General features: G+C 47.9%; 3 protein-coding genes across 11 annotated transcripts in view; 2 read left to right on the top strand and 1 right to left on the bottom strand.

The window, feature by feature from the left end:
- Nucleotides 1-788: 788 nt before the first annotated feature.
- PRR15L (proline rich 15 like) lies at nucleotides 789-6,961 on the top strand. 3 transcript variants are annotated; one of them, XM_051994709.1, is made up of 2 exons: nucleotides 789-1,385; nucleotides 5,816-6,961. In XM_051994709.1, exon 2 carries the CDS (start codon nucleotides 5,849-5,851, stop codon nucleotides 6,149-6,151), a length of 303 nt encoding a protein of 100 aa, XP_051850669.1. In that variant the 5' UTR covers nucleotides 789-1,385; nucleotides 5,816-5,848; the 3' UTR covers nucleotides 6,152-6,961. The 3 variants fall into 3 exon arrangements, with proteins under 3 accessions (XP_051850669.1, XP_051850670.1, XP_051850671.1); XM_051994710.1 differs by lacking the exon at nucleotides 789-1,385 and adding an exon at nucleotides 1,392-1,982; XM_051994711.1 differs by lacking the exon at nucleotides 789-1,385 and adding an exon at nucleotides 2,916-3,428.
- A 2,054-nt stretch (nucleotides 6,962-9,015) lies between these two features.
- Nucleotides 9,016-15,045, bottom strand: PNPO (pyridoxamine 5'-phosphate oxidase). Of its 2 annotated transcripts, none has more exons than XM_051994706.1 (7): nucleotides 14,785-15,045; nucleotides 14,515-14,639; nucleotides 12,414-12,513; nucleotides 11,339-11,392; nucleotides 10,945-11,076; nucleotides 10,690-10,760; nucleotides 9,016-10,334 (listed from the first exon to the last, which is right to left on the bottom strand). In XM_051994706.1, the coding sequence occupies exons 1-7, from the start codon at nucleotides 14,941-14,943 to the stop codon at nucleotides 10,169-10,171; spliced, it is 807 nt and encodes a 268-aa protein (XP_051850666.1). In that variant the 5' UTR covers nucleotides 14,944-15,045; the 3' UTR covers nucleotides 9,016-10,168. The 2 variants fall into 2 exon arrangements, with proteins under 2 accessions (XP_051850666.1, XP_051850667.1); XM_051994707.1 differs by having other exon boundaries at nucleotides 10,945-11,073.
- A 144-nt stretch (nucleotides 15,046-15,189) lies between these two features.
- The window catches only part of LOC127560261 (uncharacterized), a 29,083-nt gene continuing 20,768 nt past the window's right edge, over nucleotides 15,190-23,504 (top strand). For 2 of the 6 annotated variants that reach the window (XR_007953290.1, XM_051994704.1), the window contains exons 1-6: nucleotides 15,581-16,068; nucleotides 18,038-18,675; nucleotides 19,227-19,330; nucleotides 19,869-20,117; nucleotides 20,458-20,704; nucleotides 21,533-21,638. Coding sequence is in view for 5 of the 6 variants with exons in the window: in XM_051994704.1 (XP_051850664.1) it covers nucleotides 15,854-16,068; nucleotides 18,038-18,675; nucleotides 19,227-19,330; nucleotides 19,869-20,117; nucleotides 20,458-20,704; nucleotides 21,533-21,638 (1,559 nt within the window). In the remaining variant the exon portion in view is untranslated. The other 4 variants (XM_051994700.1, XM_051994702.1, XM_051994701.1 and 1 more) reach the window with 4 other exon arrangements.

Below are 23,504 nucleotides of genomic sequence, written 5' to 3'. Positions count from 1 at the left end.
CCAAAGGCACAAAATACAAAAGTAAAAATTAGACAGTCCCCATCATCAGTTACAATCTATCTAAGGAGGTAGGAGGCTGAGATTAAGAGGATAATCTCTAAAAGGGATCAAGATCCAAATAAATATAACTAAAGAGAGAGAGTATAGAAGGAGGAATTAGGAATTCATGGTATTACAGTAGACAATAGGAAAAGATAGAGAAGGAAAGAGAGAGAGAGAGAGAGAGAGAGAGAGAGAGAGAGAGAAGAGAGAGAGAGAGAGAGAGAGAGAGAGAGAGAGAAAGAGAGAGAGAGAGAGAGAGAGAGAGAGAGAGAGAGAGAGAGAGAGAGAGTGTCAAAAGTTTATTAAATATCTGTTGTGTCTAAGTGTTGGAAAACACACTATGAGAGATGTCCTTGCCCTCTGGGAGCTTATAGTTTTTATGAGGATGAGTCACAGGCACTAATAACTGCACCAAATAATACAGTTAAGTGCAAAGTTGAATTTGAATTTGATCTGGGTAAGGTTGAGGGAGGACAGATTGGAATGGAATGCACTTTTTCCATTTTACAGAGGAGAAAATCGAGGCGGGATGGTGGTCAAGCAAAGTTGCTGGAGGGAGTGGTGGCTCTGGTTATCAGGGCACTTGCAATAATGGAACGGGGAGTTGGGGACAGCCTGGGAACCGGTCCGCTAACCAGTTTAACCAGGGACTAGTTTCGACTCTGCGAGTTCAAAGGCAGCAGGAGTACACCACATGCAAAGAGGAGCGACAAACTTAACCCGTTCCCCGCCGCGCTCGGGCCAGGGCTCGGGCCGCCTGAGGTGGGGTGGAGAGTCGGGTTGAGCCGACTTTGTCCTGCCCCCTTTGTGTGTGTGTGGTGGGGGGGAGAGGTGATGGTAGGTCTTGGAGGGAATGCAGTGAAACTGGCACACCGCGGGTGGGGCGGAAGGGGGCGGGGTCGGCACCTTTCTCCTGTTACGAGGATCCCCCTTTTGGGATCCCTTCCTCCCCGCCGTGGATCACTACCGCATCCCCATTTGCCCCGTTCCAGTGGGTGCAGGTAGCTCCGGGATTGAGTTTCCCGTGTGATGAATATTCATTGGTTTGCACCCAGCCTGGACTCCTGTTTACTTAGCCGGGAGGAGCTGAGTTTCAGTTCACCTTGGCTGGGAAGAAGCCGCCGGGGCAGGTACCCGGCTCTTGCACCTGTTTCTCCTACACCTGACACGCAGCTGCTGCCCCTGCGGTCGCTCCTGCCCAGCCCACCGCTCGGCTTTCCTGCGATCTGGGCTCCAGCCCTTGCCTGACAGCCTCAGAGACACTCCTGCCTCCCCCATTCTCACTCTCGTGCCCTCACCCCCTCCCCGGGCAAGGTCTCCACCAGAGAAGTCTGGATTAACAGGTACAGGCAGAAGGCCGGATGGTGGGCGGACCAGGGGCAACCTCCCAGCTCAGCAGTGCCCGGTTTAGTTCCAAAGGGGACCCGGACATCTCAGGTCTCCTTGGGCGGGCGGGCGGGCACAGGGCTCAGTCTACTGGGTTTTTGGAGTTGTTCCAGGTCTCTGGGCAGTTTTTCCCTCCTGGGAGTTTCACTAGCAAGTGGCTCTCTTGTTAACTCTTGCTGCGCTTGGCTATCTCAGACACGAGTGGATGAGATCGCCGTCCCCCTCTGGAGGGCATCTCTGTCCGCGCTTCCTGGGGCAGGGGAGTGCAATCGGGCTGTTGCAGATTGGTGATAGAGAAAGAATGCACAGTGTCCTTCAAACCTTGAAAAGTTATACATCTTGTCCCCAGCTCCACCCCTCACCTTTCCTCCAAGGGCCCGTTTTAGTCAATGATTAACTTGTTACTTATGGCCAGCGATATGTAAGAGCTAGTGTCCAGGCCAGAGGGTGGGTGGATGGCGTAAAGCGCAAGTGACTCAACCGGGTGGGACGGAGCGTCTTGGTGGGCTGCGGGTCCTTTCCTGGAGTCATTTCTTCTCTGAAGGCCTGTTTGGGTATGTGTTTTATGTGGCACTCTGGGCATGCTGTGGTAGCTGCTACAGGGAGGTTAGTGAGGACGGAGGGTCCGGTTTCCCCTCGTTCTTTACCTCTGAATATGTTCCTGCAGGTTATATCTCTGTAGGATGTGTCAGAGGCTTTGCAAACGGTAATCTTTCTGGGGATAATTTTTTTTATCTATGAGGTAGATTCCAAGGCCCCTGAATAGGGACCAAGTCTTTTGCTTTGCTTTGCACATTTCAGGAGAGGCCTCTGAGTGTTGCATTATTATTTTTATAATTAACATAATAAAATATTTTATAATTTTAGACTCACAGACGGGGCATTTGGGTCCTAAAGCTATGTTTACTTCAATCCTCTGTTGCATAAGTGTATTAGATATGAGTGTATATGAAGGGGTGGTCTATAGAACTGTCAGATTTTTGTAAAGTGAATCTCAATCAAACTGCCCTTATGTGGCTCACTGTAATGCTGTCAGGAAATATGATTTTGTCACTGAGTGCTCCCTCCATGAAAAGCAGATGGCAAATCTCCTCTGCTGGAAGAGAGGATTTTCTTGTGATATTGTGGTCAAAAAGTTGATCACTTTATCTGCAGAAAAGCTTAGCTGGACTGGTCCTAGGATGGTGGTCAGACAATTTGTCAGCGTTTATGAACTTGCATAGCCTTCAAGAACTTGGGGTCACATCCATGGCAGAATGAGGCATCGGAGGACATTGGTGGAATCCCATTGTAAACCCCACTAAAGTTTACGATTTAAAGGGATCTTCTGAATTGCTCTTATAGGGTCACCTCCTAATTTTATGGATTTTGTAAATGTAGATTTTTTTTCATTCACTTCCATTGTGGTGTTCAGATGTGTCTCCCAAGACAGATGGGGTGGCGCATCAGGAGGCATCTCCAAGAAGCATGATGAGTGATGCCATAGGACAGGGAGCATTTAAACTGAGGTGCCTTACTGATGAGCTCCAGGGAAATATCTGGGATGATTCTGCTTCCCTCCTGTAGATTTCTATAAAGAGAATTCTTTTTCTTGTCTCCTTTATTGCTAGGGATGGGAACTGCATAAATATGAGCTATACACTGATAACAAAGTACTACGTTTTCATAATAGCAGGAAGATGCTGCTCTTTCCTAAAGGAATGGATGTAGGGATTATTTAGTGGAAAAAGTCAATGCAGTTAGATTCCCTATCTCTACTCTGGGTTCTGTCACAATAAAGACTAGAATTTGATCCTGGTCCCACAATGGCTGGGGAAGAAAAGATGTTCAGTGTATTGCCCACGGATCACAGTTGCTTTGTCCTTCCTGCCTTTCAGGTTCCTTCTAGGAGTTGTTCTGGAACACCTAGTCCTGTAGAAGGCTGCGCTATGCCCAGATCTGGGGGCAATTTGCCAAAGTAAACCTTCTAGATTGTCCCCTTGGCATACCCTCCTTCCTAGGTGGGCACTTATCCTTGAAAGCATTAATCTAGCCACTCCCAAGGAAGATAGAGGCCCCCTTTATTTCTTTCCCTTTCCCTCCCCTCCAAGCTGCTTGAGAACACCTCAAATTACCTCCTGCTACATAGAGGAAAAGACAGAATGGGAAATGCCCATCCTGGAAAAACAGGCAGAAGGGAAAGAGGATGAGCATCATGGCTGGCTGGTGGGCTTCAGTTCACACACAAAGATCAGCTAATTCCCTAACCCACACTTGGGCCTCCTGGTCTTAAGGGGAGAAGAATGAGCTTTCTTCAATCAGCTTTTCCCTGATGTTTTTTTTTTTTTTTTTTAAATCAGACTCCTAATTTCTCCCTTTGGATTTTTGAGTTTTATGCTATGCAAACTCTCTTGTGTCTTTACCTATTCCTGCCTTGGCTGCTTCTCAATTTATCTTGCCTCCTTTTTCCCTTTCCCATCTCACTTTTCTCTGCCCCTCACCCCAGCCCTTCATCATCTTCTCTGTCCAGGACAAGCTTCTCCTAGTCAATCCATCCTTAAAGATCCCAAATTTTCCAACCCTCTCCAAAGTCTTTTTGAAAAATCATTAATCATCATTACCTATATTTACTTTTCATAGCCCTTTCAGATATAACAAATTTCTAGGACACTTGGGCTCAGAAAAATTAACACAAGGTACATCACTAGAACTCAAGTCTTTTCTGTCCATAAACCTAGCACTTTCTCTATTACATCCCCTTGCCTCATCTAATACTCTCATATGAAAAAAGCTTGATACTTTAAAAAAAATCTTTGACTATATTTAAAAACCTTCCCCAACAGTTTATCTAATGCTTTATTAAAATTAAATTGAAAAAAACAGACTATGCTCTTCCCCCTCGCATCCCTCTCTCTCTCCCCTCGCATCCCTCTCTCCCCCAACAATTCTGTTCTTAATGCTGACCATTTCCACCAACAGGATTTGATTCTACTGTATAGTCAGTTCAAACCCTCAAATGATACTCCTTCATTCAGCCTTCAGTCTAGCACAACACTGCAGTTTATTAGGGGTTGGGGTCTTTATCTGACAGAGGAAGAAGCTGAGGCACAATGATGGAATATGCTTAGCCCAAAGTCAGAGAGAATCGGTTGTAGAATGGGGCTAAAGGCAGGGCCACCTGACTCCTGGCTTGGGGCTCAAAAATCTTGGCTTTGGGAGCTGTTATTGGGACCAGACACTGGCTTCCCTGCTGTGGGAGTCACCATAGGAAGGCCTAAAGCTTGGAAATGGACGAAAAGAGTAGAGAGAAGAGAAAGAGGTGACTGTAGTGGGCAGGCATGGCTGAAGACCCCCACCGGTCCCACAGACTTGGGCAAAAAGTTTCTTGCCTCTATTGCTCCTTGTGTCTTGCCTATATAGTAGCAGAAGATCTATGTCCCTCATACAGGAGTTAAGGGAAAATAAATTTATACAGAAAACAATCCGTGATATAGGCTGTAGCATTTGTCCTTGTGGCACCCATCTCCAGCAGTTTAGTATGTGTTGGAAAGAACCTGGGAAAGGAGATGACACTCAATGCCCAACCCTGCCACTGACTGGCTATGTGTCCAGCTCTCAGAGAGACAATTGAACTCCATCCTAGATTCTTATTTTTAGGTGTTTTTTTTTTTTTTTTTTTTTTTTTTTGGGGGGGGGAGGGTATTGTAAGTGACTTGCCCAGGATCATACAGCTAATGTTAAGTGTCAGAAGCTAGATTTGAACTCAGGCCCTCCTGACTCCAGGACTGATGCTCTATCTGGTATGCCTTCTAGTTGTCATTCCATCACATATTCTTAACTTGGGGTCATGAATTTGTTTTTAAGTATCTTGATATTACTAGTTTCCTTCATAATCCTTGGTATTTTGTTTTGTGCATTTACAAATATTATCTTGAGAAGTAATTCACAGGCTTCACTAGTCTGTGTACAAAAAATCTGTTACAAAAAAAGGGATGAGCCCCAAGAGTAGATGCTTGTAACTTCCTTTCAAGCTATTTTATGAATTGATTTTCTTTGTATTTCTTAGCTCCAGTTACCTTTCCTACCTGCTTCCCTGTACCTTTCTGTTTGCTTGGGCCAGTTCTTTCAGCTAGCCAATATATCAGGTCCTCAAAGCATTCTGCTCATTGAAATCACCATGGCAATAGCATTGTGAGCCTGGAAATTTCATTTAGCATTTCCAATCAAACACTTACTTCTCTGTATCTCAATTACTCAGGTTGGCACATTTTTTAGACTCATCCTAAAACAGACTTGAGATTCTGAGAATAGCGAGTTAGGCAAAGGGGAAGAGAGAGAAGACTTGGATTCTGCCACTCAATCTTGTATCTTGACTGATGACCATATTTTTCCCTTACACTGGCTCCAGGAGGTGTCCTTTGAACATTCCGCTCCAAGGATCATGGCAGATGTTGGCTGGTGGAAGTTGACCTTTTTGCGCAAAAAAAAGTCAACTCCCAAGGTGCTGTATGAAAGTCCAGACACTTATGCCCACCTAGACGGAGGTACTGAGCCCACCCGGCCTGAGGGCGGGAGTCCCAACAGTGACTTTAATGCCCGGTTAGAGAAAATTGTGGACAAGAACACCAAGGGCAAACATGTCAAGGTCTCCAATTCTGGCCGCTTTAAGGAGAAGAAAAAGGTCCGAGCCAGTCTGGCAGAAAATCCCAACCTCTTTGAGGATGGAGAAGGAAAAGGACAGTGAAGGATGAGAAGGGGGATGCTGGGTACCTCCTTCTTTCCTATCGTCGGGCTGGATTCTGAAAAGGAAAACAGACATTCCAGCCTCTCTGCCTACAGTCCAAGTTTTGCAGAGTGTCCTCTGTTGGCCTCCACACCTGCGGGCAAGGAAACATCTCTTACCTATAGATGTATGACTCTACTAGGGGAAGGCTGGCCCTGGAGGTTTGGGCTTGTTGCAACCCCCACATGTAGGGTCCTCCTCAGTTCAAGGATCCTCTCTCAGGAAAGAGAAATCACAACCCTGGGAGGGTCCATGCTCATTGCCGCTCTAAGCGGTGCCTGCTGGGAGGGAGGAATGGGTAAAGGTGGAGCATCCCTTCTGTTCACCAGGAACAAGGATCACAATCAAGTTTGAACTGCTGCTCTCTCCTCCACTTTCACCCACAGCCTTTTCCCAGTGGGAATTTTTTCTAGAAAATAGATGGAGTCAGGGGAATAGGGAGACTTGATCCCTTACCTCATCTCTGTGTGCATTTCCTGGAACTTTGCTTTAAAAATATGGCCAGAAGAGGATCTCTCAAACTTCACATAAGACTCCAAAGGGATAGATTAGTATGAATCAGTTCCTGCTAGGGACATTCCCTTCTAAGTGCGTCCAAGATAGACAGGGACAATGGGGGAGCTGCTTGGCTTCCTGCTCAGGGGAACCTATCTACTCTCCCTGCCAGAATATGTAGTTAAGACAAGGGCCCCCGGATGACATCCTGGGCTTTTAATTTTTTTTGTTTGGTCATAAATTTCTTTTTGCTAATAAACATGACTTGAAAGTGGAGGGTTCTCATGATGACAGTCATTGCTATCACTAAGGCTGGGATGGAGGTTGGGCAGAGGTACAGTTTCTTCTAGATGCTTGGACTAGGATTGGGGGCACTATTTGTCAACTTTGAATGAAAAGGAAGGTGAAAACTGGGATGGAAGAACTTAGAAAGCTGTCACAATTTGTGACATCTTACCATATATGGTGCTCTGGCTGTGAAACTGGCAGTGTCCCTGTGAGCTAGTGTTCTTACTGGTGAAGAACACCTACCAGTCCAGCACCTCTCACTTACCCTTTACGGTTTATTATGGGCCCTTCACTAAAGAATTTTTTTTTTTTTTAAAGCCCCATGAACGTGGATCATTGATCCCCATGATTGTGTGTATGTACAGGATTTGGAGATTTTCTGCTTTGTAACATGTAGCTTTTCCTATATGTTCTAAAACTACCTCCTAACTAGCATCAGGCTGTGAGGGGCCTAATTCTAATGTCTTCCTATTTGGTGATCAGCTCCCCTTTCCCTCTATCCATATCCTATGGGGCACAGGAGATGGGGCTCCCGTAATGGAAGCTAAAGTGGCCAATCATCCATATCTACTGGTCACAACAAATCTGAGGGTGTAACTGGGTCTGGAAAAGGACAGCTAGATCTTGGGAGATGAGGTTCCCTTCCACAATAAATCTCACTTCTCATTTCCAATACCACCCGTGGCGACTACTCATAACTTTTAACAAAGATTCATATTCAAAGACCTTGCCCAGGGATGTGTTCCAATCTCTCCCACTAGGTATCAGCTCGGCTTTGCCCAGGTAGATGGAAAGGAGCCAGGGATAAGAAAGAATGAGCCATAACCTTGGAGCCCCAAGAAGGAACAACAGGGAGGGTGACCGAACAATGCTATTCTGCTGCTTCCACTCAAACCTCACTGCCTACAGGGCTACCACAACCTAGGGAATAGTTGCTTAGCTGTTTCCCAGGGAATTTGTTATCAAAACAAACTGGGATCTGTGGTACAAGGAGACCTTTGTCATGGTGCCTCACCCTGGCCAGTGGGGAACTTGGAGGGTGATGGAGGTGGAAGGAGGGGTTAGACATGGTGGCTTTAACATCCCCATTCTTTGTACACCTTGGGGTGCTATAACTGTCACTCATGAGGCTTTCTTCCAGGATTGCTGAACATTTCATTTGAATTCACACCTGAAACACTCATCCTTCTCCCTTTACTCTAAAAGCCCCCCTCCCCCCCAATTTTTCCAGGGAGTAAATTTAACGGAGGAAGAAAAAAGCCATACATTAGTCATTTAACTATAGGGGTCAGTGTTGCTGGCTTTTGTTGGGGAGAGTGAACTTCTTGCAGATGAGCCATCTTCTGACTGAATGGGAAGCAGGTGACTGAAGCTTTGTTTTCTGTTTTCTCTGGGGAAAAAACCAGGTTAGAAAGCAGAGGAGATGACTCCTGAGAAGAAAGCCAGATCTATCTTTTCCTGGCTCCCCAACCTGGAGCCCAGGTGCTGGGGGGACAGGAAAGGTAGGCATCCTGGGTGTATCCCAGCTCCACCACTGGCTCCCACTCCTCCTGACACGTATTTTGGTATATTCTCTTTCCTGGAGAGTTATGGGGCCCAGGAAGGAAGGCGCCATTTGTGTGGGGTGGTCGTGAATCCTGTTACTTTTTAGCCATCCTGGCCTCTGCTGGGTGCCACCTGCCAACCCCTGGGGATAGGGCCGCAGTCTGGAGAGCCAAATGCAAGGCACGAGGCTGGGGAGAAGGAGACAAAGAAGCAGGGGGAGGGAGGGCAGAAGGAGGGGCTGAGAGTACAAATATGTGCTGGAACTGGGAGAGGCCAGGGCTTATCTGGCCAGCAGTTTCGCTGGGACAGGACCCAAGCCCGCAGGAAGGGGACCAGCTACAACTGGAATCCACCAGATAGAGACCAATCCTGGGCAGCTGGCGCCCCCTGCCGGAAAGGGGGGAGGTGCCCTTACCTCGACCCTCCTCAGCTCCAGCAGGAAGGACAATGACTCACTGTATCCCCACCCACTACCAGCACAAGGTGAACACTGACCATCACAGCTGAAGGTTTTATTACAGAGCGTTGTGAGAGGTAACAGGATGTGAACAGAGTACAGAGTGGCACAGGGGACAGGCCAGGGAGAAGGGATTGCAAGGCCCTGACCCTCAGACGGTCTCACACACCCAGACAGACACCCCTTCCCTACAGCTCTCCGGACATGACAGGCACGTCCGCCACAACCACGAACTCAGAGCTCCAGCCTGCACAGAACCCACGGCCCTCTGAGCAGGGTCCCTTTGGCAGAGGGTCCAATCTGACCCCAAGAGCCAGGAGTTAAGAGTGGTGGTTTTTTTTTTTTTTTTAAACATTTTAAAAATACAGTAAACTTTCAAACTATCCTTAGCTCCAGGGGACCTTACTGAAACAGGTTCCTGTGGGTCTGGACTGAAGTTTGCTGACTCCAGCTCTAGAACTTATAATCAAGGTGGGGAGACAGACCAAGGCAGGCTGGGCTATCCAGGAATCTATACACATGTTCACAAAACAGGCAACAACAATAGTTCAAGCAGCAATCAACTTTCTCACACACAGCTGAGTCACAGTGAATGTTTAACCCCAAACCGAATTCCTCCCCGCCCATTAGGCACACTCCCACCAGGATCTGGCTGGATTGAGTTCATCAAACTGAGTTCATCATTGTGCAATTCTATAATTACTATTGGTTTAAGTCCATTTTAGAAGGGGGAAAAAAGTGGTCTCTCGAGCTCATCTAGTTTGACTGTTTATTTCACTTTGAATTTCAACTAGAAGATTCTGACAGATGATTACTAACCGTCCTGTGACCATCTGATTCTATGTCTGTCTTTTAGTGATACATCAAGTAAATGTAATTTCTCTTCATTGTGAATGACAACCATTCACAAACTTGAAATCAGTTATTGGGAAGGCAACTTTGTTGCCAAAAAATATGCATGTGTATGTATCTTATAGTTCTGAAAACACTTAAACCCAAATAGAATTTATTTTTGGGTAATCCAATTTTGTATTTTGGGGTGCTCTTTTCATTACTCATTCACAAACTAGGGATAAATGTAGGGTTAAGTGGGCTAGGCTTAAAGTCTAATGGGAAGTCCCTGGCATTTCTCACCACTCTGTGCCAGATCCCATCATGAGCTGAGAGGGTCCAATCACCAATCAGTCCCCCAGTCATGGTGCAAGTCTCTCATATAACCAGTCATTCGCACCACGGTGGGTCATGGGCCCTGCTGCAGGCTCTCCAGGGTGTAGCCTCCGGAAGGCAATCCGATCGTGCAGTCGGTTTGTTTGACCCTGCCAGAACTCTACCACTTCTGGATACAGGATATAGCCACCCCTAAAGGGAAAGGGAGAGGTTTCATAGTTGTGGAGCTGCTTTCTACAGACTTAGTTCAAAGCCACTGAGAGAAGTGGTTGGGCTGAACTTCATCTCAGGCTCAAGATAATATCTGTGGTTGGTCTCTGAGGTGCTGAGGTCTGTTACCTTGCAGGTCAGAATCAAAGGCTTGATAACTTCCCATTTCCAAAGCAAAATGGTACAAAGCAAGATGCTAGATTTGGTGTTGGAAGGTCAGATTTAAATCTTATGCAACTTAACTGTGTGATTTCACTTGTCTGGGGTTAAATAAAATAAACTAGATGGTTTCTGAGGTTCTTTCCATCTATGATCCAACAGAAGCTGTGTCACTCACCAATATTTAGGCTTGGGTACCTCCTGCTCCTGGTACATCACCTTTAACTCTTCATTCTTCTTCCTTAGATACTGTTCAAGAGGAAGGGAAATATAATGGGTACCAGTACCCCTGGGGAAAATCCCAGCCCGGAATCTGAAAATCATGGTCCCTCTGCCTGATTAAATATATATGAGAAACTCTGGAAGAATAAAGACCACAAAGAGAGTGGATAGGTGCTCCTTTCTCTGTCTCCTCTTTCCCCATGTCACTCACCTCCCGATCTGGGATAACAGAGGTCTGGTGACTGACGACTGCCCCAATTTGGCTGCTTTTAGGGCGGGAGTGGAAATATAGCTCAGCCTCCTCCTCCGGCAACCTCCGTACCTGTCCTTCAACACGTACCTGCTTAGACAGTCATAGATGGAAGGGGATGGAATTCTTCTAGGAGATGACCCAGTCACCTTTATTTTCCCCATCCACCTCAAAACACAATCTAGTCTGACCCAGGAGCCAGGCCCTCTGTCTTTCTATATTGGAGAAATATTCCTGGGAAATTTAGGACAAAGAGAAATTTCCTGGGAAACCTCTCTCCAGTGTACCCACATTTTTACCATCTTTGCTCACTAGCTCACTTAGACCCCTCTGACCCTTTCCCAAACATTCTCACCTGTCTATTGAGGGGTGCCCAGTAGAAGACGAGGGAGGCAAAAGGGTTAGAATCCTGGGGATAAGAAAACAGAAAAAGGCATAAGGACAGGGTGAAAAATAAAAGCCTCCTCCCCATGAGGGGGAAATGTAACTTAGCTTCAGGGAGCAGGAGTGGAGAAGAAAGATGAGAATGAGGCTTTCTGGGAAGAGCAGTTGTCATACTTTCTCCCACACTTCTCATTTGCTGGCCACAAAGGCCCAACAGAATCGCTTCTTTCTACTCTGTCCTGGGAACTCAGCTTTCTATATCTTGTGATGGGCTGAGGCTTGAGTTGATGCACTGAGGTCCCAAGCACATGAGGCTAAATAGTAATTGGACCATACTCTATTAATATATAAGCTTGGAGAAAGAATGGCCCCGGCCCGCTCTTTGTGCAAGTCCTGATGTGTTGTATAGGAAATGACGATTTTGGTGGGTGGAGGCAGGGGAGTGGAAAAGGAAGGGGAGGAGATGGCTCAGTGAATAGAGCACCAGCCCTGAAGTCAGGAGGACCTGAGTTCAAATCTAGCCTCAGACACTTAACAATTCCTGGTTGTGTGACCATGGGCAAGTCACTTAACCCCAACTGCCTCAGCAAAAAGCAAAAAGAAGAAGAGAAACAAACAGAAAAAGGTCATGGCAATGGCAAAAAGCAAGCAGTCTCTCCTCCCCTTCCTTTTCCACTCCCCTGCCTCCACCCACCAAAATCGTCATTTCCTATACAACACATCAGGACTTGCACAAAGAGCGGGGCGGGGCCATTCTTTCTCCAAGCTTATATATTAATAAAGTATGGTCCAATTACTATTTAGCCTCATGTGCTTGGGACCTCAGTGCATCAACTTAAGCTTCAGCCCATTACAGTATCTGAAGAGTGGAGAAGTTAACTGAGGAGAGTGTAAGTGGGGAAAGGGGGAGGAAGAACGTACCAGAGTTTCAGATCCTCTTTCCTTATTTTTATGGAAGGACACAAGAAGGGAGATGTGAAATGCCTGTCATGTTGGCATGGATAGAGGGAGAGCTTTTGGTTTTTTTCTTTACTAGAAACCCTCACCAGCTCTTTTCCTTTTCGGCTTTCAAAGTTAGTGAAGAAACGGAAACCATCTTGGTCAAAGCCCTTTAGCAGCAGCATTCGGGCAGAAGGCTTTCCATCCCTAAAAGACATAGAAATAGAAAGAATGGTCAAGTACCCAATCCTCATTCCCTTAATTCCCTCCTGTAAAGAAAATTAAAGAAAATGGATTTGATTAACTTGAGGCAGCACTGACTGTGCCTTAACTCCACATTATCTTGGCCCTTAAAAATGTGGCTCATTGTGCCCTCATGTGTCCTGTCCAATCAAACCATATACTCTTCAAGGACAAAAGCCAGGAATCAAAATCTATCAATTATTTATTGAGCACTCTACTCTATACATGGTGCTGTGAAAGGGGTGTATGTGCCCCCAAGGAGTTTATATGATCTATTAGGGGAAAATATAAAAATGTAGGAAATTAAGTGACAAATAATGACCAATAAAAATAAGAGGTAATGATAAAATTAAAATAACAAGATAACAAGAGGTAATTGTAATATTCTTCTCTAAAATGTAATGTTCTCTGGGAGCAGGTTTCTTGGGGGGGCTTCTGGAGGCAGCCTTCCTTTCAGTTCAGTAATCACCCCAAATGCAGCCAGGTACCAAATCCTTTATTGTCTCCTTCACTTGGGGCTCGGCTATTTTTTCTGGAGGCCTATCTCTCTCCTTGGTTCCGAGAGCTTAAGCTCCCACCTGCCTTCTTTGGCTTCTGAATCTCCCCAATTGAATCCTGGCTGAGGCTCAGAGAGCTTCTAGTGGGCTTGTCCTTTCTGGCCTGAGAGCTCCTCCATATATGTTCCACACTGAGTATACACCAATCATTATAGCACTAGGAAACCATTATTTGTTGTAGGATTAAATCAATGCTAAACTAGATTTAACTTCACATACATATTATCTCCTTTAATTCTCATAATATCCCAGTGAAGGGAAGGGTTATTATTATCACCATTTTACAGATAAGAAACAAGAGGCTGAGAGGCTAAGACACTTGCCCAGGGTCACATAGTATCTGTCTGGGGCAAGATTTGAATTGAGGGTCTTCCCTACTCCAACTCCATTACTCTAACTGCAGGGGTCCTCAAACTACGGCCCTCGGGCCAGATGCAGCAGCTGAGGACGTTTATCCCCCTCACCCAGGGCTGTGAAGTTTCTTTATTTAAAGGCCCACAAAACAAAGTTTTTGTTTTTACTATAGTCCGGCCCTCCAACAGTCTGAGGGACAGTGAACTGGCCCCCTATTTAAAAAGTTTGAGGACCCCTAGAGTCTAACCATTATGCCAATTAAGACAACACACTCACTGTAAGAGGTACGGACCCAAGGCAGATCGCCCATTGTAGTTCTGTCTTGGTTTCGCCATCTATAAAAATCTAATGTGATATAAATCGTAACTTTCATTGTGGTGGCAAGAACTGGAAGTTGGGGAGGATGTCTGTTAATTGGGGAATGACTGAATAAGTTGTGGTATGATTGTGATGGAATACTATTGTGCTATAAGAAATAGTGAGTTCAATGATCTTGGAAAACATAAATTTGTTTGAAATGATGAAGAGTGAAATGAACAAAGCCAAGAGAACACTGCTTACAGTAAAAGCAATACTGTTTTAAGAACTAAATCATTTTGACTATTATAAATACCCAAATGAACTTCAAAAGACAAAAAATGCTTTCTGCATCGGGAGAAAGAACTGATAAATAGAGGTACAGAATAATTTTACATATGTATGCACGCATGCGCACATGCACACACATATTTGTATCTAATGATAGCCAAATCTAGGGTGGGGGAAGAGGAAAAAAGGGAGAGAGAAATTTACTTGACAACATATCTATTGAAAAGGACCAGCAAGTTGTACATAATAGATTTGCAGTTTTGCATTATCATCTTTTATACTAAAAAAAAAAAAAAATAACAAAAAAAGTGTGCGTGTGGAGGGGCAGTGCCAACCTCGTGCAGGGGGCCAGGCCCGCTTCCCCCCGTGTTAAGGAGCAAGGGTGAGGAAGGAGGCGCTGCTGGCACTGGCCCACGTGGCCAGACCTCGGTGTCCTCCTTGGTAAACCGGGGCGGGCAGTGCTAACCTGGTGCAGGTGGCCAGGCACATGGCATTGGCTTCAAACACCTCCGGGCACCGGGCGGCTTCTTCGAACCAGCTAGAGAACTGCTGGATGGGGTCCAGCGAGATCAGATGCGCCTCCTCGAAGGCCTGGGCAAAGGTGAAGGGCAGAGCCGGGGCCTGTCCTTGAGCTCCCGGGCTCCCCCGGCCGCCCCCTCCCTCCTTCCCTCCGGTTGCCCTCTGCCCCCGCAGGAGTCCCAGACATCCCTTCCCCCCGACTCCCCGGAGGCGGCACCTCTTGGTCCTTGAGGTAACTCTTCCTCATGTGTCCCAGGTCCATGACAGCTCGAACCGCACACCTGGTCCGCAGGGAATCCGTCAGCACTGCCCGCTGCCAATTCCACCACGTCACGACGCCCAGCAGTACGCTACCCGCCCCGCGTCGGGTCGTCATGGAGACCACAAGGCCCCGTGATTTGTCGCTTTGCGGCCCGCCCCGCGTCCCCCTCTATTTACTCATTCTCTTTCCTTTTCTCCCCCTCCTTTCCTCACCCCAGTACCCGGTTCTGATTCAGCTTCCGACTCTTCGCTTCCTCCCAAGCCGGAGGGTCCTGCCGCTCAGTCTAACCTCCCGCCGGCTCCGCCCCTTCCATTCTAGAATCCAATGGGCGGCCAGCGTCGGGGAAGCGGGGGACAACACGGAAAGGTCATTGGCTGAGTCCTCCGAGAACGGGGCCAATAGGAACGGGAACACCGGAGCCTCAGCACCAATGGATAGCACCGACGGGGGCGGGAACAAAGAGACCAGGAAATGTAGTCACTGCCGTCAATACGCACATGGAGGTGTTGTTAAAGGTACAGGGGCTAGCAGAGTCTGAGCTGGGGAGGGGAGGGGGAGTGCATCTGGGACGTGGGGGGATACGGCGTGGTGGGTGGGGGGAGGCAGTCTTAGGACAGCTGGGATGATTAGGCGTCGCATGGAAGGGAAGGGGAAGAGGGAGCCGCAGAGCGCAGCTCTGGGCTTTGGGAAGGGGAGAACTGGGACAGGGGCAGGGTAATGGGGTGAGCCGATTGGGGGAAGGGAGAGCTGGCGCCGGGAGGGCGTCGCGGGGATGAAGTTAGTTGTAGGACCGAGGACTAAGCCTGGGGTCGAGGAGGAGTGGGCGCGGGCTGTTCGGAGGTGTCCGTAAGCCAGGTAGGCACTCAGGCTTGCCCTCGCTGCTTCTGAGATCGCGCTCCTCAGGACGGGCTCTGTTCCGTGGTGCCGCAGACTTTGCCGCCTTGACCTCCCCCTCGGGGCTGACCTCCTCGCTTCTCTCTTTCCCAGGTGCCTCGGGGGCTGGTCCCCCGCTCCGTGTCAGCAGATGGCTGAGGGGACCGGGGAGAGGGTGGCTCTGCAAGGCCACCTCCAGGCTGGGGACCCCGGACTTGGTGATGGAGAGCCAGCTGATGCCCACCCCACCTTTGACCTGGCTGAAACCTCCCTGGGTGGGGGCCCTCTGTGTAGTCCCAGTTTTCAGCAACAACAGGAACTGGAGTTGCAAGAACCGCCCAGGCAGGTGCCCCTGGAGTGTGCCAGGTAAGGGATCCCTTGCTGGTTCTTTGAGGCGGTGAATAGTCAAATCTCCAGCGTCCATCTTATGCAGATTGCTCCCAGCTTCATTGTGTGCTCAAGGGTATGTACATTTTCAGAACCAAAACAGTCTGCCAGGTAAATCTCTGCAAATAACTTACTTGTATGAATATATTCACCTCAAAGCCTCCCTGGGTCACTGAGCTGGGCGGGACTTAGAAACCACCTAGTCTTAGCCCTTCATTTTGCAGATGAGGAAACTGAGGCCCAGGGTGTTGTCCAAGGTCACACAGGCAGTGTCAGCGCTCGGATGTAAACTTGGGTTCCCTGACTTCAGTCACTGCTTATTCCATTGAAAAGAATGGCTTATGTGTTATTTGGGATGCTCTGGAAAACCTCTCCCTGCCATTGTGGTAAGGTGAGAGCTTACTGTACCAGCTTCCTTGTTGTGTCTGTTTCTCCCCCTGTAAAATCTACTTTGTGGATTATAAGTAACATGTTGATGTCACCCTCAAGGTGACACACTTGGAGGCTCTCGTGGCCACATTGATCAGGGCTCCCTTGGCTGTAGCACATTCTGAGGACTGAGGGCAGTCAGGAAGAGGAGAGAGAGAGAACTGAAACTTAGAGGCCCAGAGCCCAGTGGGAAGGTTAGGCAAGAAAGCTGAATGATAAGGATGGTGCTAAAATAAAATGCACAGAAGATAGTTATCAAGAGAATGATAGAGAACTAGAGTGCAGACCTGAGTATGGAGTGCAAGTCCTGGGCAGACCATTTATTTCCATACTGTGTGGGATAGCGCGACCCCTGACTCAAAATGACTACTCAAAGCTTTCTTAAAGTTCACTTAGAAGGTTTATTAGAATCTCTCGAAAAGGGGCAGTCCTGAGTGCTCAGAGAGAGGAAGGCCATGGTTACAGAGTTAGAAGCGATTTAAATAGTCAAAAACCATAGGCACTCACGACGACCTCCCCTTATCCGCTTAATTTTCACTGCTTGCTCAATGCTTGCTTAAGTGGAGGTGGGAAATGTGTTACAAAGGTTTGCTAAATTCCAGTCAAGCTGATCTGGTTTGACTTAGTGCAGGTGTGTTTGCCTACATTTACCATGGTTGGCTCTTTACAATGTTTGCTAATGCTCGCTTGAGCTGATAAAGCACTACAAGGAGTTTCATTTTCCCAAACCCATCAGACCTTCATAAATTAAAATTTGGGTTGTAGGTTCAATCTACCTTAGTTAATGATTTTATGTGGTTTCACATAATCCCTCACAATTCCAAGGTCAATGGGGTCAGTAGAGTGTCAGAGCTGACTGTTATTTGGGCTTTGGTGATGGGAGTTCAGAGCCCGAAGGTCCAGGAATATAAGTCTTGGCTTAGAATGGGATCCAATAAAGGCTAACACTGAGCCCAGTGTCCTGTCCTTGGTATTGGGATCTCTTATTCCCTGTTACTTTCATCCCCTTTTATCCCAGTGACTCTGTGATTTTCTGTTCTGTCTGCATTTTTCCTTTGCAAGACTAAGAGAACCCTGAAGGCAGGAACCACACCTCCCTCTTTCTTCTGGTTCTTCGCAATCTGTAATAGGCTTTGTCTACAAGGCTTATTCAAAAAATTGACTTTGTTAAAAGCATTATCTGTATTTGGCAAACCTTTTGCGCTGAGCTCTGGGCTGGTGGGGGGGATGAAATCCTAGTTCCTGGGCTTCTTGGCTTTATCACTGGGGAGAGAATTCCCATACATTCTACCTGTTTGTAGATACTTGGGTCCCTGAAATCCTGGGGGAATTGCTTCAGGAACTAAAACTCATACCTCTTTGGTACCTTATTTTAGCTTGGGTGAAATGAAGTGGTGGAAATAGCCGATGGAGATGTTCCCTCCACATCCTACTTCCTTCCATGTATTTCTCTGTGGGCTGGGGCTTGGAAACGCTTGGGAATGGCTACCAGTGGCTCAGGTTTGTGTTTTGCTTCTAGTGTGCAGGCCCGGGGGATACTGGCTCTGGGGAGGCCTGCCCCACCACTGCTGGCACCAGAAGAGGAAGCCAAGAACAGAAAGCGGCCATGGTCCGCCAACGGGCCCAGCCTTGGCCCTCCCTTCCCACGGGGGCTAAGTGTTCCGGATCTGTCAGCTGCTCCTTTCTTCCCAAGTGGTGGCTCCAACAGCCTGGACATTCGAGCTGGGGGCCTCCAGGACACTCCCCGCTTCCCAAGGACACAGGAACCCCTGCGGGCCGCCCGCCCCGCCCCTGCCCAGCTGGGTCCCCCCCCACCTGTCCTGAGCCGGTTGAGCACAGAGCCACTAGAGCCTCTGCCCTCAGAAGGGGCCTGCCCTTGGGCGGCCGGAGGGGGCAAAGTCACAGGGCTGTATGCCGAACTAGTGAAAGAGTTGGAGTTACAGATGGCAGAGCTTCGGAGGCTGCTGGTCTCCAGGGAAGAAGCAGCTCTGAGGCAAGAGAGGAGAATCCGCGAGCTGGAACTGGAGAATCAGCAGCTCAAGGGTCAACTGCGGAGCCTAGAGGAGCAGAACGATCTGTTGTCCAGCACCCGTGGTGGCGAGGGGCTCAAAGAGCCCTCTCCCAACAGCAGCCTCAGCGCTGGGAGCCGCAGCCTGGGTAATGGGAGCTGGCCTCCCTGGGACCTGGACGGGGGGCCCTCAGGCTGGGGGGCCCAGGCAGATGTCTGGCCCCTCTTCAGTTGCTTGTGGAGATGATTGTGGGCTCCAGCCAGCTTTGCCTATCCTTTCCCCTCTCTCTTTGAGCAGCCCACTTTTCTGGAGACTCGCCTTTCTCTGAGCTCTGCGTTTTCCTCTTGCTCCAGGGTTTTCTTTCCTTTTGCTCAGGCCCTTGTTCATGACAACACTTCCCAGATTCTGTCCGTCCTCCCCAAGAAGCCCTTCATCATGTCACCTTCTCCGGTGCTCCATTCCCCATGATCCCTTTGCCATCCTGGCCTGACAGGTGGCTGCCATCCCTCCTCTTCCCTAGAACCCTCTGCTTGGTGCATCTCAGCAGGGGCCTCCCGGAAGCAGGACCAGCATTTCCATGCATCCTTGACCCCTAACAAAAGGAACATCAGAAAGAGGGCCTTGGAAAAGGGGTTTTCATGCTGGGGGAGGGGGGAGTTAAGGTTAGACTCCAATAGATCCTCCTGGCCCCATCCACAGCCATCCCCATGGATGTGGCCTCTCTCTTCTCAGATGTCAACGAAGGGAACATCCAGTTCCTCAAAGGCCTGGTGTGGCTACTGGAGAGCAACATGGCACTACAGGTGGGTCCTTGATGAGGGGATCAAGAAAGAGGGACAGAGATTATGCAGTGGGTGGGTATCAGGACAGGCTTTTGACAATCATCCAGATGCCCATGGTCCCCAAAGGCCACACCCAAACATACAAAAGGAGGAGCTGAATGTTCATATGCATCTCACTTCTGTATGCCGTGCAATCCATTCTGGGTATCTCTTCCTCTCCAGGAGATATAGCTCACACCTTCCCCACGAACCCTAGCTGACTTCAGTTGCCCACAGATGGAGCATATGAAGGGGGCAAGGGGAGGGGGAAGAATCCAGCCCTTGGCTGTGGGGCTTAAAGGGGCCAATTAGAAGCAGAGAAGCCGGGGGCATGTTCCCAGGAGGGTAACCTGCCCCATTTGTCCTATAACAGGCGAGAGGGTCACCAGTGGCCTGGCACTGGTAGGAACATTGCCAGCGTCTTTGAGGGAGGCTGCCAACTGTCATTGTAAGGGATACCACAGGCGGCTGAGGAGCTGCCACTTCTCTTGCTTAGAGTTGCTCCCTCTTCCTTCTCCAGGCGAATGGCCTTCCGGCACCACTTCCCACATCACCACCTGCAGAACCCAAGGGATCTCCTGCTGAGGCCCCACGGTCCCCACCAGTCTGTAGGCTGCGAGCAGGACTCCTCAGTGGCTTTCCAGTGTGGTTGAACTCTGAGGATGGCGTGGGCAGCCCTGCTACACTGAGTGAGGCCACCTGCCTGTGGGAGGAGAATGTGCAGGATACACTGCCCGATGGAACCCCCGTGTGGGCGTCACCTGTGGAGGTGGGTGGGTGCTGCAGAGAGCTCGGTTCCCCAGTAGTCCCGATGCCCTCTGAGTGGATTGAGAGAGTAGTGCCCATGGACCAGGGGCTTCAGGATTAAGAAACCTGTCCTTTCTTACCTGCCTCCAAGGCACCTCAAAGGAGGAGGAAGAGGAGTTACATCTGCTGCTCTGGGTTCCCCAGGGACCGAGAAATGAACTCCAAGCCCTTTTAGTTAATCATTCAATATCTAGATCCAGACACTTGGGGATGCTGGTCCTAAAGAGATGCCCGTGAAAGCATCAAGCCAGAGGGACGGGGTGTTGAGGGGCAGGCTAATAGTGCCTTTTTGTCTTCTCCAGGAGAATGGGAGACCCAAACTGGAGCTGATCCCCAACTCGGGGGTCTACATCACTCACCATCAGCTAGATGACCTCTCTCAGGTATCAACAGACAAACCCAAGCTGATGACCAGGCGTATGTTGGATTATTTCTTCTCTCGGGAGACACTGGCTCGCTCCTCTGCCACTGGGCAACGAATTGCACATAATAACACCACCATGGAGAAGCCCATCCGGCTGCCTGTTGCGGTAGTCAATGCCATCAAAGGTACCCAGAGGCAGACTTCCCCCAAGGTAGTTGTTTTGTGAAGCTGGAGGAGGGAAGAAGCAGTCTGCACTATTAGCTGGCATAGGCCATACAATAGTGGCCTGAAATCCCAGGTTGCTTTAAGGAGGTTAAGTCCCAATATTTTATATACTTTTTTCTGAAATGACTCAATGCCTCTCCTTTGGCAATAGATACAGTTCTGTTTTCCCAGGTTGTGATTATTAAAACTGAATTAGAGAAAGCTGAGAGACATTGTGGGCAAAGGTCTAGTTCAGTGATTAGTTGTTAAAAGGGTGGTATTCAGTACATTGAGGGGTGCATCTGCAGGAAGGATTGAGGGGAAATATGAGGAATATCTGGAATGATAACTGAAAACTGTAAATCTTTTAAGGAGAACAACCTGATGGTCTATACAGGGTTACGAGAAAGGGGATGAACCTTGTAGGGTTGGAAGGTTAAAAGCATTCCTCTGTCCAGTGTCCCTTTCTTGCCCCACCTCCCCACCTCCCCACCTCAATTCTTTTCTCTGTTTATGGTTCTAGTAATGACAGAGCACACTGGGCCAGATCTTAGGGAGCAGGGAGGAGACATAATTCTCTGTTTCTATGTCAGCTCTCCCTGCTCTGTGGCCTTCTTATGGTTCCAGCTTTTGGCCTGGTCTAGGCATTTTGGTTCGATATGGGCAGTGAGAAAAATCTGGGAGACTGAGTGACATCTTTCCCTTACAAACTCAGATCACAAAGGTTATTACCTGGGAGTGCACTCTCGCCTGCCTCCCACTCCTGACTAGGAGCTAGATCTGAGCAGCCCCCTTTCTGTTTTCTCCAGAATATGTCACCAAGGTGTGTGGCCGTGGCTGTAACTTTAATGCCGTCATCAACAGCAAGTGTGGGACCTCAAGGAGGGCAGTCAAGAAGATGATTGTAAAGATGGAGTGAGTGGGGTGAGGGGGGTGGGCCAGGTCCTACAATCTGCTGGCAGATACCTATTTTTAAAAAGCACCCTCCAAGCAAGCACTGCACCATCAGGAGCTGTCTACAGGAGAGTCATGGGAATGGATAATCCTTCCCCTAACCCTTGTATTTTTTCTGAGCATATTCCTGTTCTGAGGGCTATATAGGAATTGAATCCTAGTATCTAGGATCTCATGTGAGCTGTGGAGTCTGGTCAGCTGGGCAGAGGAGAGAGAAAAAAAAGTGAGGGAATGATTTTGTTGTCCCATTCCCTTTGGCACTACAGGCTTTGGGAAGGGCAGCCAGAGCTGAGGACTAGGTGGCCAGAGACTATACAATCTCCCCAACACTGTGCTCTTATGTCCATGTACATTCTGGAAGCAAGTGGTGTTGATTTGGGGTAGTGAAGGGGAGCCTCACTGAATGACCAGCTACATGCAGGGTTTATGTTGGTCTCTCCTACCAGAGGAGAGATCTGTCTGCAGAGCAGGCATCTTGGGAGATCAAAATTCATGACCAAAAGACTTCACAGACTTTGTTGTATATAAGTCAGAACATTTCAAATAAAGGTTGGATTAAACCAAAGTCACTGCTGCTGCTGATTGCCACATCCTTCCATTCTTTCTAGATCATGGGATTTTAGCGGTAGGAAGAACTATAGCATCTTAGTCCATTGGGAAAGTGCTTTGCTCAAGACCACTCACGTGCTAAAAAAAACAACAGTTAAGAGGCAAACTAGTGTGACCTCTGGGTCCTGATGGTCTGTACTCTTCAGAACTCAAGTGGACTTGCAAGTTGCTACTTTTTTTCCTGTTGATAAGAGGGCTTGGTCAGTGTCCACATTTAGAGTTTTGAAACTTTCCTTAGAAAAGGGAAAAACCCTTGCTACCTGGAGGAAAAAAACATTAAGAACAGTGACCTTATGCTAAGGCAGAAAAAAGGCTAATTTATTATTTAATGCTAGAATTTAGCAGTGTTTAAAACAAAATATTGTTTGCCAATATAGCATATCTGGGCCGGAGGAATAATGTTCAGATTTATGATTTTGTCAGCGTAGAGTTCCCAGTGAGAAAACTATTATTTTTTTTTAAACACAGATGGGCAGCTGTTCTGTTAACTAATCATCTTTAATTGCCAGTGGAAAAATAAGTTAGACACAACTCATGACCCTGCCTGTCAACATTTAGAGTCCCTAAATAGTTTTCTTTGCCTTTTGTCTGAGTTTGGACAACCTCCTGTTCTTAATACCTGAGTTCCAAGTGGCTGTAGTGTGCAGTTAGTAAGGAAGCATTGAAAAATGAAAAAACATGGAACCTGCTAGATCTCTCCTGCCACTCAACATGTTGTAGATATGGACACTGGCTCTAGCTCATTAGGACATGGTTTTAGAGGACAGCACCAACTACAGATTCTCTGAGACAGGTAATGACAATGCTAGCTTCATTTTGCCATTAAGGAAACAGATTTAGAAAGTTAAATGACTTGTCTTTGGCTAGTGGGTTGAGATTGGGATTCAAATCTCAGTTTGCCAACTCTAAGATTAGCAGTTATGTGCCATTCAGCCTAGCAAACACTGGTGACAAAGGGAAAATTCTAGAGCAAGAGTGGATGGCTCAGGATAACCTCTTCCCCACTACAGCACATCTTTAGCAAATGTCCTTCCTCCAATAAATTATAATTCTCTATCAACAAGGAAAACATCTTTTTTATCTTGATCCTTAATCTAACTTTTTAAATAAATGACTATGTTCTGTCAGGAGCCTTTTCTGACCTCTGCCTGATGTCTTGCCCTTTCTTCTCTGTACCCAGGGAAATGCAGAGGTGCTTGCTCCTTATTTTTATTATAA

The sequence above is a fragment of the Antechinus flavipes genome, chromosome 4 (assembly GCF_016432865.1).
Source record: "Antechinus flavipes isolate AdamAnt ecotype Samford, QLD, Australia chromosome 4, AdamAnt_v2, whole genome shotgun sequence".
NCBI lineage: Eukaryota > Metazoa > Chordata > Mammalia > Dasyuromorphia > Dasyuridae > Antechinus > Antechinus flavipes.
Note: the sequence above shows the minus strand (reverse complement) of the source record. Positions and strands in the feature narration are given on the sequence as shown.